The 15,823-nt window shown below is 49.2% G+C and overlaps 1 protein-coding gene across 1 annotated transcript; it reads left to right on the top strand.

Moving 5' to 3' along the window:
- Window positions 1–2,734: 2,734 nt before the first annotated feature.
- Ddrgk1 (DDRGK domain containing 1) lies at window positions 2,735–14,634 on the top strand. Its single transcript, XM_036186122.1, has 9 exons — window positions 2,735–2,901; window positions 3,870–4,076; window positions 5,267–5,379; window positions 5,572–5,673; window positions 8,829–8,951; window positions 9,216–9,254; window positions 13,438–13,494; window positions 13,952–14,000; window positions 14,346–14,634. Exons 1-9 carry the CDS (start codon window positions 2,811–2,813, stop codon window positions 14,510–14,512), a joined length of 948 nt encoding a protein of 315 aa, XP_036042015.1. The 5' UTR covers window positions 2,735–2,810; the 3' UTR covers window positions 14,513–14,634.
- Window positions 14,635–15,823: the final 1,189 nt, after the last annotated feature.

The following is a 15,823-nucleotide window of genomic DNA, read 5'->3' as shown; positions in this document are numbered from 1 at the left end:
GATGTGGATGTTGGGAACCAAACCTAGGTTCTCTGCAAGTTGTAATTACGTTCAGACTGGTGAGGTGGCCCAGCGGGTAAGAGCACTGACTGCTCTCTCAGAGTTCTGTTCCCAGCACCCACATGACAGTTGTCTGTTACCCCAGTTCCAGGGGATCCATTGCCCTCTCTGGCCTCTGAAGGAATGCATGTGCAGCAAATCCTCAGACACACACATACACACCCAAAATCTTTTTAATAAGGAGTTCAGGATGCTAGCTAGACAAAGTGGTGCACACTTGTAATCCCAGCACTATGAAACGAAACCAGGAAGACCTTGAGTTCAAAGATAGCCTGGGGCTGTATACTGTGTCAAGGCTGTAGCTCAATGGTAGAACGTTTGCATAGCATGGCCATGGTCCCGGTTTTAAACCCCAGAAGTACACAAATAATGGAATCCTAATCAGGCCTGGTTGTTTAGCTTAATATTATTGGCCTCTTATAGTCTTGGGTATTTGTGTGTTGCTATAAATGCAACTTGGGGGCTTATTGAACTTAGGCAAGCACTGTACCACTGAGCCACATGCCCAGCCAATTAATGATTTTTTTTTTCTTTTTTTTTTTTTTTTAAACCCTAGAACTGTCCTCACAGAACAGCCACAGCTATGTTCTCCAAAAATTTTTCCTCGGTTGCACAGTGTGGAGGCCTTGCTGTATACTGTGTCTTTGGAGACAGGACATAAATTCTCCCCTTCACTGACCCTCCAATGGTGTTTTTGTTTTTGTTTTCCTTGTTTTGAGGACTTATTAGAGTTAACTGGGAAAGGCTGGGTTGTATGTGGTCCTCCTATATGGCACTTGTCTCCTGTTCCGTGAGGCCAAAGGGAATCCTCAGGACAGTGGAGGGACAGAGGAGGTTTTAAAAGCCAAGGTGACTTCTTGAACGTTAAATGCCTCAGCTCCAGCCTCTGGCTAGGAGGAGCTTGTCAGGGATTTGCATATAAGCACTGATAAATACTATGCAGTGTGTTCAGTTCATTCAATGAGCCCAGACAACCACATTCCAAGCGGCTTGGGTCCCAGGCCCCTGGTGAGGGTGGTGAAGGGATGAAGACAGGGCAGACACACACACACACACACACACACACACACACACACACACACACACACACACACACACACACACACAGTGAAGCTGGAGTCAGGTGGGGTTCTCAGCTGACACCTCTGTCTGGAACCTCTGCACTGTCCCATCTTCAAGCAGTAACTTTGCATCAGCAATGACCAGATCATTAGCCCGACGTACCAGGTTGTGTTATTGCTTTAAGTCAGTATTTAGAAACGCAAGTATTTCTCCAGCAATTATAGACAGAAATACAAAAATATGAGACAAAATACTTGTTTTTCAAACTTACAAAAAACCTAGGAAATTATTATGAACCCCTAATACCCACAAACCAACTCTCAATACTTGTCAACATCAATTTTTATTACATCCATCCTGCCAATTTCACTTTTTTTTTTTTTAAATTAAAATGTGAGCTGGAGGGATAGTTCAATGGTTAAGAGTGTTTACTGCTCTTCCAGAGGACCTGGGTTGGTTCCTCTTCTGACCTCCTCTAGTACCTGGTCCACATATATACTACACTCACATACACACAAAATAAAGTAGTATTTGTCAAAAAATGAAGGAGCCTGCCAGGTCTGTGGTGGCACATGCCTTTAATTAGAGCTGAGGCAGAGGCAGGCAGATCCCTGTGAGTTTGAGGTTAGCCTTGACTATAGAATGAATTATAGGCTAGGCAGGGCTATATAATGAGACTGTCTCAAAAAACAAAACGACCAACGCACAAACAAAAACAACAACAAAAAAATGGGGGAGCATCTGGGCATCAGGGTACACGCCTGTCATCTCAGCTAACCCAGGCACTAGGGAGGATGAAGTAAAAGGACCAGGAGTTCCAAGTCACCCTCTTCTACACAGCAGGTCTGAGGTCAACCTAGGCTACCAGAGACCCGATCTCAGAACAAAACAAAACAACTAATGTGAGGCCTGGGCTGAAAGTTCACGGCAGAGCCTTCGCCTGAATGAGAGCGTGGGTTTAAATCTCCAAATACAAAGAACGTTAGGTACTAGAGATCCAGCTTACTGTAAGAGCCCTTGCCGAACACCAGGAAGGCTCCAGGTTTACCAGTATTGAAAAATAAATGACAAAATATTCAAACCTTACAGAGAATAAGGCAATAGATGCCTAAACTACGGTATTGGTAAGATAGTAGTAACACTCATGTTGCCTTTTTTCAACGATCAAGATCAAACCAAGGGCCTTAGCCGAGAGTGCTCTACTACCAACCTACAAACCCCGCTTAACTGGGCCCCACTTTCTTTCTTTAAGGTTTTGTGTGTCTGAGTGTTTTGCAGGCATGTATGTCTGTGTACAACGTGCGTGCTCGATGCTCGAGGAACTCTGAAGAGGGCATCCGAGCCCCTGGAACTGAAATCACAGAAAGTTGGGAGCCACCACGTGGGTGCTGCGAACCGGACCCGGACCATCTGGAAGAGCAGCCAGCGCTCTTAACCGCAGACTGGCCTCCCTGTCGCTACGTAGCCAAAGACGACCTTGAAATGCTGGTCTCCGGGTCCCCACTTCCCGAGCGCAGGGGTGTCCGGCTCGCGAGGCGGCCGGGACGGGCGGGTTAACCCAGGCCCTGGTCGCCCCGGGGCGGGGGCGGGGCACAGCGTGCGGCGGGGCACAGCGTACGGGAGTGGGCGTGGCCTGGCGATCCGGGTCCCGCGGGCGCGCCGGCTTCCCGGCGAGGCTGTCTGCGGTCATGGTGGGGCCCTGGGTGTACGTGGCGGCGGCGGTTTTGCTCATCGGCCTTATCCTCTTCCTGACTCGCAGCCGGGGTCGGGCGGCAGCAGGTAGGAGGTGCCGCCGTCCAGGGCCGGAGGAGTCCGTTTCTCAGGGTTCCTAGACTGGGGTAGGCCGTGGCGCCGCGACTCGTGCGCATGCCCTGACGGGCCGCGCAGTGCTGACGAGGAGCTGGTGCGCGGGCCGGGGACAGCTCTGCGCACGCGCATGTGGCTGCACGCGGAACCAGTGCAAGAGCCCAGGGTTAGGGACTGTACCTGGGGACCAAGCCTGCCCTTCTGCTCTGCACCAATAGGAGAGGCTGCAGGTTTTCTAAACCTGCCCAGTGTGTTCTGCCTACGAAGAAGTGGAGGGCGAGGCAGCCTCAGGAAGCTCTGCAGGCATCTCCCTCCCCGCCAAAGGGGGCACCAATGCTGCTTGGCCTCCCCTCCACCAGGATCAGAAGGCCATGTCACTGGCCTGGCACAAAGCAGTCTTCCTTACTAACACTTCTTCATGTATACTTAGGAAGTTTCTGTATGTCTCTGATGCCAGACCCCCCCATAAGCTACTTCAGAGCACCTGTGTCCCAGGGGCAGAAGAGACAGAAGCTGAGGTAAAGCTGATAGCCAACAAATCTTCCAGGGAGGGGGGATTCAGCCCCTGACTCTGAAATGTGCTCTCTGGTTGAGGTACCCTGTAGAATTATAGTATAGTGTTAAGCAAGAAGTAAATGCAGTCTCGCAGTGCACATCGAGTGAGATCTGTAAACCTCAGGGTTAGAGTATCCTAACGGGTCTCCTGCTAAGGGCAGGGGAGTGAGATTATAGGAAATAAAGGTATTAAAGCGGGTAGGAACTGAGGGAGCTTGCAGCGTCAGGCCAAGGCATGAGTAATAAAGGCCTTGACCGACCGAAGTTGGAACAGTGTGTTGTGGGCAGCAATAGTCTGGAAGGAGGATAAGACTCCCAGGATGCTGTTCCTCCTCTATGGAGAGGATGGGCTGCCTGACCGTGTTGTGGTTCCTCCCTCCCCAAAGCTGGTGGAGAACTGCTGCACACTGAGGAAGAGCGGGCAGGAGCAGGCCAGACAGCCCAGCCTTGGCCCCGGGAGTCTGAGGAGCAGAGAACGGGAGGCCGGCCCCGGCGTCGGAGGGACTTGGGCAGCCGTCTACAGGCCCAGCGTCGAGCCCAGCAAGTGGCCTGGGCAGACGTGGATGAGAACGAGGTTGAAGCTGTTGTTTCAGGTGAGAGGGCCCAGCCTGGGGGAAGGAGGCTGTATGGAAGGGCTTAATGAGTCCCCCAGTCTAGATATGTGTAGATGTAACAAATCAAATATCACCATAGATGTGGGCAAGGAGCATGAATCCACAGTGTAAGGAGGACATTTAGTGGTGGGACCGGAGTCTTGGGCTTGGACTTTGGTCCTCAAAGTCAACATTTCTTAGCCCAATCCCTACTCCATCGGGCAGTCCCCCTCTTCATCTTGGTTCAATGGGATTATCTGTAACCCCAGAATAAGTGCTTGGAAATAGAGACGTTTCTGTTGACATGTACGTCTGTAGCTAGCTACTGGGAGTCTCACAAAGTCCTTGGGATTATGGGAAAGAATGTCTCCTCTCTGGTACTTGAAGTCTGGCTTCAGTATGAAGAAGAGGTTGCCAGACCTTACTCAGAATTTAGGTGAATTTGGGACTTTTGCCTTGATTTGATTTTTGCCTTGGTGTATTAGCCCCTTTGGCTTAAAAAGAGCCCTTTAGTGGATGTGTGGTGCACTTATAATTCCTGAACCCAGAAGATGGGGGCAGGAGCATGGCAAGTTTCAGGCCAACCTAGGTTATATAGCAGTTTCAGAAGCAGCACATGCCAACAGCAATGAGGCCTTCTCTTCACCATCCTTCCTGTCTCAAATTTTGATCATATACTCCAAGGTTCAGGCATCAAAGTATCGTTAATTTTCAGCAGTCCTGAGGTTGGGGTTACTTTTTCAGTCTGGCTCTGTTAAGATAAAGGGAAACTCCTAGTTGAAGGAGCTCACCAGTTCCTAACTAGAACATGGAAAGTGTTGAATTTATGGTTGGAATACATATACCCACAAGGCCATCCTTCCCTGGAAGGTTTGGCACAGAGACTGAAATCAGGGACCTCTGCAGGTAGAGACACCTGTAATCCACAAACATTCAGGTGTTGACATCTTCTTACAGCTGTGCAGTATCTAAAGTCTCCTTTGTCGCTGTGGCCTTCTAACTCCCCAAGAACATATGCGTGTATGTTCTCACACCCACGCTTGTATGTGCGTGCACATTTATGGTAGATGTTTCTGAAAGGCAGAGGTGGGTAGAAACCACACTCCACCCCGGCCCGTCCATCCCTTGAGGAAGGTGATTGGGGTCTTTTCTGTCTGGGACTTAAATTGTTTTTGTCTGACCATACCCAGCCCAGGAGGAAGAAGGCGTTGAGAAGCCAGCAGAAGCTCACCCAACAGGGAAAATTGGAGCCAAGAAACTACGGAAGCTAGAGGAAAAACAGGCTCGAAAAGCCCAGCGTGAGGCAAGCAAGAAGATGGGGCATAGTTCCGGGGTGGGAAAGGGCCCAGCCCTTAGTTCCCATGGTGGACTGCCCTTGGGGTTCATTTGCTGCCCACCTGACCTTGTCTCCTGCAGTCTTAGTCTGTATCCTGGCATGGGGGTATGCAAACTAGCCAGAGGGAGGGGAGACGTACTTATAGAAACTCCTCTCCAGGCAGAGGAGGCTGAACGTGAGGAACGGAAACGCCTGGAGTCCCAGCGTGAGGCCGAATGGAAGAAGGAGGAGGAACGGCTTCGCCTGAAGGAAGAACAGAAGGTGAGACTCACCCTTCGTTACCCAGCCGCGCTCCTTCCTAGGTGGTTCCCAGTGGCACTGGGTGCGGTGGTGGCGGCTCACACCTGTAATCCCAGCACTTGAGAAGCTGAGGCCAGAGATCCTTGAGTTCAAGGTCAGCTTGGATTAACCAGCTGCCTCCTGTCTTCAAAACAGAAGATGGGCTGTGGACCCAGCACAAGGGCCTGCCCTGGTTTATTCTTTCCCTGGCTTCCCTGTGGAAGCACCATGGTTTTGAACTCAGGGTCTTGTTGTTTTCAAGACAGGGTTTCTCTGTGTAGTCCTGGTTGTCCTGGAACTCATTCTGGAGACCAGGCTGACCTCAAACTCAGAGATCCACCTGCTTCTGCCTCCTGAGTGCTGGGACTAAAGGTTTGTACAGTATGCCTAGCTCTTTTTTTTTTCATTTTATATATATGGGGGTTTAAAAAAAAAAAAAAAAAAAAGCCGGGCATGGTGGTACATGACCAGCCCAGCACTTGGGAGTCAGAGGCAGGCAGATACCAGAGTTCCAGGACAGCCGGGACTATGTAATGAGACCCTGTCTCAGAAAAACAAACAGAACAAACTTTATATGTATGGGTGTTTTGCCTGCATGTATGTCTGTGCACCCTGTCCCCATGTGTGCCTGGTGCCCATAGAGGCCAGAAGAGGATGTTAGCACTGGAGTTACAGTTGGCTGTAAGTTACTATGTGGGTTCTGGGATTAGAACCCAGGTCCTCTGGAAAAGTGACCAACGCTCTTAACTGCTGAGCAACCTCTCCAGCCCAGAGCTGGGGATTCTTGTGACTATGAGCTACTAAGGATCGAACATTTGAGGTACACTGAACGTAGTCAGAGCATCTGGACAGAGAAAGCACCAAAGAGAAAAGGAGATGGAGCAACAGGGCAATTCTAGGTCTCAGGGACCTTGAGGTTATCCAGTCTTAAGAGATGGTGAGTCCATCTAGGGCCTGGCATAGGAGTGGTGCTTGGAGAACTGGAGCCACGTAGAAAGGTGGTTAGATCCAGGTTTCCAAGAAAGGGGGAAGTGCAAACAAGTAGGGTACAGAATACAAGAGGGCTGTGGCTGGCTCTGCTCTAGAACTCTGTATGTCTGGAGGAAGCCTGGGCATGGAGGAGTGGCAGTGGGAGGCATGAGCAGAGAAAGTTCTTCACCGTGGTTGTTTGTGTCTGGATTTCGAGACAAGGTTTCTCTGTAGTTTTGGTGCCTGTCCTGGAACTGGCTCTGTAGCCCAGGCTGGCCTCGAACTCACAGAGATCCCCCTGGCTCTGCCTCCCGAGTGCTGGGATTAAAGGCTCGTACCACCACCATCCGTCAGTTCTTTACTTGTGAGCAGTCATTGTGCCTGATGTACCTTCAGTGTTCTGGCTTTCTCCCTGTTTGAGGTTTCTCAGATTTTGTTTTTCTTCCTTTTGGTTTTTTGGGGCAACAGGCTGGCCTTGAACTTTCTGTGTAGCCAAGGATGTCCTTTCCTCCTGTTTCTACATCCCAAGTCCTGAGAGGAGAGGCATACACCATTATGCCTGCTTCAGATGGGAATTGAACCCAGGGCTTCATGCTTGCTGGGCCAAGACCCTACCAACAGAACTACACCTATTCCAGCCCTAGTATTTTTTTCTTTTTCCCCCTATTTAATTTTATGTATATGGTGTTTTGCCTGTGTACTTCTTGAAGGCTAAAAGAGGGCATCAGATTCCTTTGGACTGTAGTTACAGAATGTTGTGAGCTACCATGTGGGTGCTGGGAGTCAAACCCAGGTCCTCTGGAAGAGCAGCCACTGCTCCTAACCACTGAGCCATCTGTCCAGCCTTAGGTTTTTTGTTTTTGTTTTTTGCAGGGTCATAGCTAACGTGCTGTGCTTCATTTACTTATGTGTTCTTAGGCCTCTGTGGGATTTGATTGTCAGGTTTTCTTTGTTTATCCTCTTGATAGCTTTGAAGGGTACTAGGAAAGTACTTGTAGATTGTACATTGATTTGGATTGACTAACTTTTATTTTTAGTTTATTTATTTGTCTTTTAGATTAAAAAAATAAGGGCCACCCTATGGGTGCTGGCATCCAAAGCTGAGTCCTGTGAAACAGCAGCCAGTGCTCTTAACTGCTGAGCCATCTTTCCAACCAGATTTTTATTTTTAATAATTAATTTGTTTTGGGGGTTTGGGGGAGGTTGTTATTTTTGTTTGTTTTATTTTTGAGACATGGTCTTACTATGTAAAGGCAGGCCTCAACTCTCTATAGCACAGGCTGTCCTCGAACTTGTGGTACTCTGCTTACCTCCGCCTTTGGAATGCCAGAATGACTGGTGTCTGTCTTGTGGTCAGTGGGATTAGGTTTTGTTCTTGTTTTTTCCAGTATTGAATACTGAACATGACCGATGCATTCCAGGGAAGTGCTCCACTGTTGAGCTATTACTGTATGCTTTCATTATTTTTTCCCCATCTCCTCGTACTTGTTTGGAAATAAATCACTGTTCTGCTGGATTTAGAAAGTGGAGAGTTGGCTCTAGATGGAAGGGTCAGTGGGTAAGAGTGTTTACTGTTCAGTTGGAGGACCAGAGTTTGGATCCCAGTAGCCTCATCAGGTGGCACACAAACACTGGTAACCCCAGCTCAAGAGGTTCTGATGTCCACTTTGGCCTCCATGGGCAATAGGGAGGTGAACAAAGAGACTAGATGAGCAAAAGGCAAGATACTGTCCTCTGACATGCCCTTTGTACCTGCGCTGCTGCTGCAGTCAGGTCAGTTCTTCAGGTGAGGCTGGCCACTCAGGTGATTCAGAAGCCAGAGTATAGCCGGCTGGCTGTATGCATGGGTAGTAGGAAGTAGAATCTGCTGTTTGTTTGTGTCGGGCCATGACCAGGGAGAAGTTGGGGCAATGTTTTCAAGATTTTTTTCCTGCATTATCTCCTGAGCGTGGGGACAGGGGGAGGGCCTGAGCAGCACTGCTGGGCTGATAGGGCTGGTGAGGAGAGTCTCCGCCTGTTGTTTAGCTTGAGACTAAAGGGTGAAAGTCTTGAATTAGCACTGTCTCTGGGTTATATGTGCTTGTGTCCTGCAGAGACAGCAGAGACCAGAACAGATGTGAGTGGGCAGCTGCCCCAAATACCTGCCTCTTCGTTCTCTGTGTCCACAGGAGGAGGAAGAGAGAAAGGCTCGGGAGGAGCAGGCCCGGCGGGAGCATGAGGAGTACCTGAAACTGAAGGAAGCCTTCGTGGTAGAGGAGGAAGGGGTCAGCGAGACCATGACCGAGGAGCAGGTGGGCCAACCACTCTGCCACAGGGATAGCGTGGGTTATGTCCAAGGCCATCCACACCACCTTAGACGCTTCTGGCTGGGTACCGAGAAGCAAGTTGGGTGCCTGTAAGTGTAAGCCCTTGTGACTGTAGCCTTGGTCTCAGCAAAGAATGTTGTCCTGTTGTCCCTTAGTCTGGGAGGCTCTACCCCTCATGCAAGCAGGCAGCATGCAGGTGAGCAGGGCCTCCAGCCAGGGGTGATGCTCACTGCTTTCTCTTCCTTCTAGACTCACAGCTTCCTGACAGAATTCATCAATTACATTAAGGTAAGTGGCTCAGAGAACGCTGGTATCTTCTCCTGCCACATGAGTGTGCATAAGTGTCTATGTGTGTTTTGTATATGTTCTCAGGACCAAGCAGGGATTGTTTCATTTAGTCCAGGACTGGAATGGGCATGGGGTCCAGAAGGGTTGAGCGACTGGTTCTTGGCTAGGAACATCTCTTCCCTTCAGACCCAGGAGGTGGGGAAGGACAGTGGTCTATGTGGGAGGCTCAAGCCTCTGATGGCTTCCTAATCCTTGTTTGACAGTCCCTCTGCTCTTCAGACCCCACGCTCAATGAGTCATCATGTTTTGAAGTCAATTCACATGTGTTTTCTGTCAGTTCTGTTGCACCGAGGTGCCACTGAATTGGAACAAAGATCCTGTGCTCTGTGGTCCTGCCTGGGAACTTGGGCCTTCAGGAAGAAGTAATAGGATGGTGTTTGCATTGTAACCTAGGACAGTTAGCAGTGTCCCTCCATCCATAGCCGCTTCACAGGCTGCCCTGATGCTGCTCTGGGTTGCATAAGCACATCCTGATCTGCTTTGCTGCTAAGCAACTTCTCTCCCACAAAGGATGCGAGAAGGGGAGAGGTTTTCAAGTGCAGCTCAGAGGTGCACAGGCAGCTGAGGGAAGCAGTGCAGAGGGAGCGGGGGCGATGGTGGGGGTGGTATCGGGCTGCCAAGAAGCTGGGGCTTGCATAATCCTCCCCCACCTCTCCTAAAAGAGAGCAGGGTTTAGATGTCTCCCGGCAGCAGTGAGGGGCTGGGCACATGTCTGGGGCCCACGATCCCTAAAGGGGAGAATGGGTAGCATCTCCCAGAGGGTCCTTTTCCCTTGGCTTGTGAGCACTCCCCTTTGATGAAGCCCGCACTCTGCCCTGGCACACTGCCCTGGGCAAAGTTTGTCACGCTGTCCCGCTCTTGGTGAGAACTTGCTGTCCCTACCTACACATCGGGAAGCGGCGCTTCCTTCACGTGGCCTCCCAGGTGGATCTAGAGGTCAGCTTCAATGTTGCCCTCCTTTCTGCAGAGGCCAGAAGAAAGTTTCCAGGTAGGTCTGGCTCTTGCTTTCATGGCTCCCCGAAGGTTCCTTTTTTGTTTTGTTTTGTTTTGTTTTTGAGACAACTTCTCTGTGTTGCTCTGGCTGTACTGGAACTCACTCTGTAGACCAGCTTGGCCTTGAACCCAGAGATCTGCCTGCCTCTCCCTCCTGAGTGCTGGAATTAAAGGCATCAGCCACCATCACCTGGTGAGGTTCCATTCTTGATGTTCTCCAAACTCTTGGAGCTTAGAAATTTGTTCAGCCTGTGCTGGCTTATTCTCTTCTTGGAGCCACCATCTTGAGAAAGGAATTCATCCCATCCACCTTCTTCCTCACTCCAAGGGATCAGGCTCTGTAGACAGAATTTCAGAACTGGAAAGTTTCTGCACACAGCTCCCTTCATGTGAACACTAAGGACGTCTGTTCCACTTTCTCCATGACTAGTTATATCTGTTCAAATACACTTTTGACCCTAGTAGTACCCTTAGGCCAGATCCTCAGGAACCAGGCACCACCGGAGGTGACGATGGTGTTGCTCCAAGCTGCTACTGAGATCCTAGTGCCTGGTCTGATTTATAGTAGAAATTGCTGGCTAGATCGCCTTGTGTTTGTCCAATCCCTGGTCCAACTGCCTCTTGATTGTATCCTTCCCAACCCTCCCACCCCCATTCCATACCCCTACTTGCATACACGGTTTGGCATTCCAACAAGTCACATGCCATATGTAGCTGAGGAGGCGTCACCATGTCATTACTCCCCCAGCTCATTTGCTGTGGAAGATTTCACGGAAATGCAAAGGACCGCCTTCTCTCCAAGCATATGCTATATGTGGCAAAGGTGGGGGCAGATGCATGTGTAGACCCAGCTGTGGCTCCTTGACGGAGCTGCTGGGAACTAAAGTTTCTCCTGAGAATATGAGAGTAGCACGTGAAACATGGCACAGGGTACATACGGAGAACCATTTCTCCACCGCTAATGTGGTTACTTTGCATGTTTGTGTGGGTGCTCCTGTGTGTACATAGATATGCACATATTTGGGGGACTTCTGCTATTGTTTGTTCCTCAGGTACTGTCCACCTTTTTTTTTTTCCAAGGAGAGGGGTCATGTACAGTCTCACTGGCCTGGAACTCACCAAGTAGGCTACACTGGCTGGTCAGTGAGCCCAGTAATCTACCTGTCCAGCACTGAGGTTCCAAGTGCACGATGTCACCACACCCAGCTGTTCTTTTTGTTTTGTTTTGTTTTTTGTTTTTTGTTTTTCAAGACAGGGTTTCCCTGTGTAGCTTTGCGCCTTTCCTGGAACTTACTTTGGAGACCAGGCTGGCCTCGAACTCACAGAGATCCTCCTGGCTCTGCCTTCCGAGTGCTGGGATTAAAGGTGTGTGCCACCACCGCTCGGGCTTGTTTGTTTTTTAGACAAGTTCTCACTATGTAGACTTGAACTCTGGAGATCCATCTGCCTCCTGAGGGCATGCACTGCCACTTCCAGGCATGCCCCGCTTCTCTGTGTGAGTTGTGGGGATTGGACTCCAGTCGTTGGAAGCACACAAGCACTTGACTGTCAGCCATCTTGCCAGCCCTAGTGATGATTTGGCCATTCCAGGTGAGAGAGGGGTACGCCTCAGACAGTGGGAAGAGGAGGAGTGAAAAGAAGTGTAGACATGTCAGGGTTATGGAGATCTAGTCTAAAGGGAAACACACAAGAGGAGTGAGTTTCCATGGCCCTTATGAAAGACCTCAGGCCTGTTGCCTTTCCTTTTCTGTTTACTTCTGTTCACCAGACAGGCTTTTAGCTCAGGGGTAGGAACTGTCTCCCTTGTTTACTGTTCCTTCAATCCCTCCCCCCTTCTTTTTTTTAATGTGTGTGAATGTTTTTGCCTGCATGAATATATGTGCACCACATACATGCCCGTGTTCCTGGAGTTACATGGAACTAGTTATGGATGGTTGACACTAGTTATAGATGGTTGTGAGTCACCATGTGGGTGCTAGGAATCAAAGCTGGGTCCTCTGCAAGAGTACAAGCGCTCTAAACCACTGAGCCATCTCTCCAGCCCCATCCCTGCACCTTCTTAATGCCTTGTCTGGCTGGTCCTCAGCAAACACAAGTCTAGATAAGAAGTTTTGGGTTGGTTTGGTTTGGTTTTCTTTTTTGAAATGGAGTCTTATAGCTCAGACAGATCTTAAACTCAATACATGGCCAAAAATGGTCTTGAACTGACCTCCTGCCTCTAACTTCGAAGTACTGGGATTACAGGTATGTGCCACAACACCTAGCTTAGGTAACCACTTTTTATTTTTAAAAGCTTAAAAACAAAAGGACCTGCCAGGCAGTGATGGTACACGCCTTTAATCCCAGCACTCAGGAGGCAGAGGCAGGCGGATCTCTGTGAGTTTGAGGCCAGCCTGGTCTACAGAGCAAGATCCAGGACAGGCTCCAAAACTACACAGAGAAACCTTGTCTTGAACCCCCCCCCCAAGAAAAAAAAGATCAAAGTTTGGGCTGACAAGGTGGCTCAGCAGGTAAAGGCACTTGCTGTCAAACCTCAAGGTCTGAGTTCAATCCCTGGGACTCACATGGTGAATGGAGAGAACTAACTTCTGAGCACTGTCTTCTGACCTACATGTGTGTTGTTGCTCATACACACACACACACACACACACACACACACACACACACACTAAATAATTTTAAAATGTTAGTTTAAAAAATGGTGTGTGAGCTGGGCAGTAGTAACACACACCTTTAATCCCAGCACTGTGAGGCAGAGGCAGGTGGATCTCTGAGTTCGAGGCCAGCCTGGGCTATAGAGCAAGTTCCAGCACAGGGCTACATAGTAAAGCCTATGTCAAAAAACCTAAACAACAGCAACAATAAAAACCAAAACATGGTGCGTTATGCATGTAGAAGCCAGAAGACAGCTTTGGGTGTCATTTTTTAGGTGCCATTGACCTTGTTTTTTTGTTTGTTTGGTTTGGGTTGTTTGGTTGGTTGGTTGGTTGGTTTTTTTAGAGTTTCTCTGTGTAGCTTTGGATCCTGTCCTGGAACGTATCGACCTTGTTTTTAAAGACCATGCATCTTACTGGCTTAGAGCTGGCCACATGGTCTCAACCTCTCTCCCTCTTCTTCCTTGTATCTGTAGCAGTCCAAGGTTGTGCTTTTGGAAGACCTGGCCTTCCATATGGGTCTGAGGACTCAGGTAAGCCCTGGAACATGGATTAGAATGTAGAATATAGCTAAAGGGTCTGTGTGGCAAGAAGGGGCTGGCCTGAATCTGGTAAGTTGTGATGCCCCTCCAGCTGTCTCCAACCAAGAGTGAACAGGGTGTAAGAGTTTCTTGGTATTCCTGGAATCCTGCATTTCTATGGAGGTGAAAAGAACAGGAAAGAAAAAGAAATTTAGATGCCATACTTTAGCCTTCTCTGTGACCAAAGCAGCCCAGACATCTCCACTACTCCTTTTCCATCTGAAAGAGAACAGACAGATCCTAGGATCAGACAGCCCCTCCACTCAAGAGTCCCCCTAAAGGGAAGCATGGTCACAGCCAGGAGACAAGCATGATAGGGGTGGGGGTGAGGGACTGTAGTAGTAGAGGGGCAATGAGGCTGTGGGCATGGGGACCACAAGACAAGCTCTGAGACTTATTTTCCTCCTAGGATACCATAAACCGCATCCAAGACCTCCTCAGCGAGGGAACGCTAACAGGTGAGAGAGAGAATCAATCCTGGCCTAGGGGAGTGTATGGCCACCGAAGGCTGTGGGACTTCTTCCACCGAGTGGCCTCTCCAGGTTGGGAGGGAATATGTGACGAGGGACACTGAGGAACTGGGCTTGGTTATAAGGAAGACACAGAAGCCCCGGCCTAAGTATGGAATGAGGAATATGAAAAAGGCATTATATGACTCACCTACATGGGATTTGATAGACCTAGGAAGGGCCAGCTAACAGGAGAACTGAAAGGCTCTAAATCAGTTGTAAAGGAATAATTGGGCATTTTCAGGTAGGGAAAGCCCAGGAGGATGCAGTCCTACAACATACATGTCCCCACAGGTGTGATTGACGACCGGGGCAAGTTCATCTACATAACCCCAGAGGAACTGGCTGCCGTGGCCAATTTCATCAGACAGCGGGGCCGGGTGTCCATCACTGAGCTTGCCCAGGCCAGCAACTCCCTCATCTCCTGGGGCCAGGACCTTCCTGCCCAGGCTTCAGTCTGACTCCAGCCCCTACTTGACTGTATCATGTGGCCTACGTACATCACCGTCCTTACCTGCCATCTTGGGCCAGGGATGGAATATGACCAGAAAGTTATGGATTAAAGGCCTGTGAGCACTGCTGAGCTTCTTGTGGCTTGGTGTAGAATGCCTGGCCTGCGGTCTCAGATAAGCAGATGAAATCTAGACCTCAGGATGTATCTTAGAGGTGAGAGGGTCCCTTATAAGGTGGCAGAAGTCCCATTCATGACTTCATAAAAACAAACAAACAAAAAAATCTATTACACATTTATTGTATTTGTTTGTGCCCTGCCAGCTCAGCTCCTAGATGAGTTCCCCTTTTTGGACAGAGAAAAATGCATATAGGAGAGTCTCTCAGGCTATATCTCCTCTAGTTGGTGAAGGAAGTCCCACCATCTTATTTACAGACCCAGGAATTCTAGTAGAGCCAAGAGCCCTGGGGAGAAGAGTTAATAGAAATGCCAAGGATAGAGACTTGGAAGTGTAGATCTCACTGTGTAGCCTCTTAAAGGGAGGTCTCTGGAAAAAAGATTGGTTAGCTGCTTATGAGGCAGGGAGAGGAAGAAGAAGGCCCATTTGGGCTGGATTGTAATTATTCTGACAGCACATCACATGAACTCAGCCCTGAATCCAAGTGGTATGAGTGATTCCACCCACTGGAGGATATGAGGAACATATGCTCAGAAGTGGGTGTGGGATGGAAGATGCGAGTCTCTTGGAGGGTCATTTGCTCTGGTTCCCATGGGCTGTTTATGGAGTGGTCATCATACTGTACTGAGGATGTGATACATTTTTAAATTATTTTATTTTATATATATATGGGTGTTTTTGTCTGTGTGGATTTGTGTATACCATGTGCCTGCCTGCGGAGTCCAGAAGAGGGCATCAGCTCCCTTGGCACTAGAGTTATAAAGGGCTGTGAGCTGCCCTGTAGATGCTGAGTGCTCTGGAAGAGTAGCCACTACTCCTAACCTTTGAGCCATCTCTTCTCTAGACTCCTCTTTGTTACTTTGGGGGTGGGGTGGGGTGTGTGTGTGTGTGCGTGTGCATGCATACAGGCAGGCATGCCTACACAAGATCTCACTAGCTGACTTGGAGCTTATTGTATAGACCAAGCTGGCCAGATTCTACTTCCCAAGTACTAGAATTAAAGGCATACACTACCATGTAGAACCTCCTTCGTTTGTTTCGTTGTTGAGACAGTAGGCACTTATAGTCAGTGAATACAGGGCTGCGTCCACTATTGGTGAGGGCAACTGTAACCTAGTCTTAGTAGGAGAGGAGGAAATAAAG

Source organism: Onychomys torridus, chromosome 4 (genome assembly GCF_903995425.1).
Source record: "Onychomys torridus chromosome 4, mOncTor1.1, whole genome shotgun sequence".
Taxonomy (NCBI): Eukaryota; Metazoa; Chordata; class Mammalia; order Rodentia; family Cricetidae; genus Onychomys; species Onychomys torridus.
This window is presented reverse-complemented; position numbering and strand designations above follow the sequence as displayed.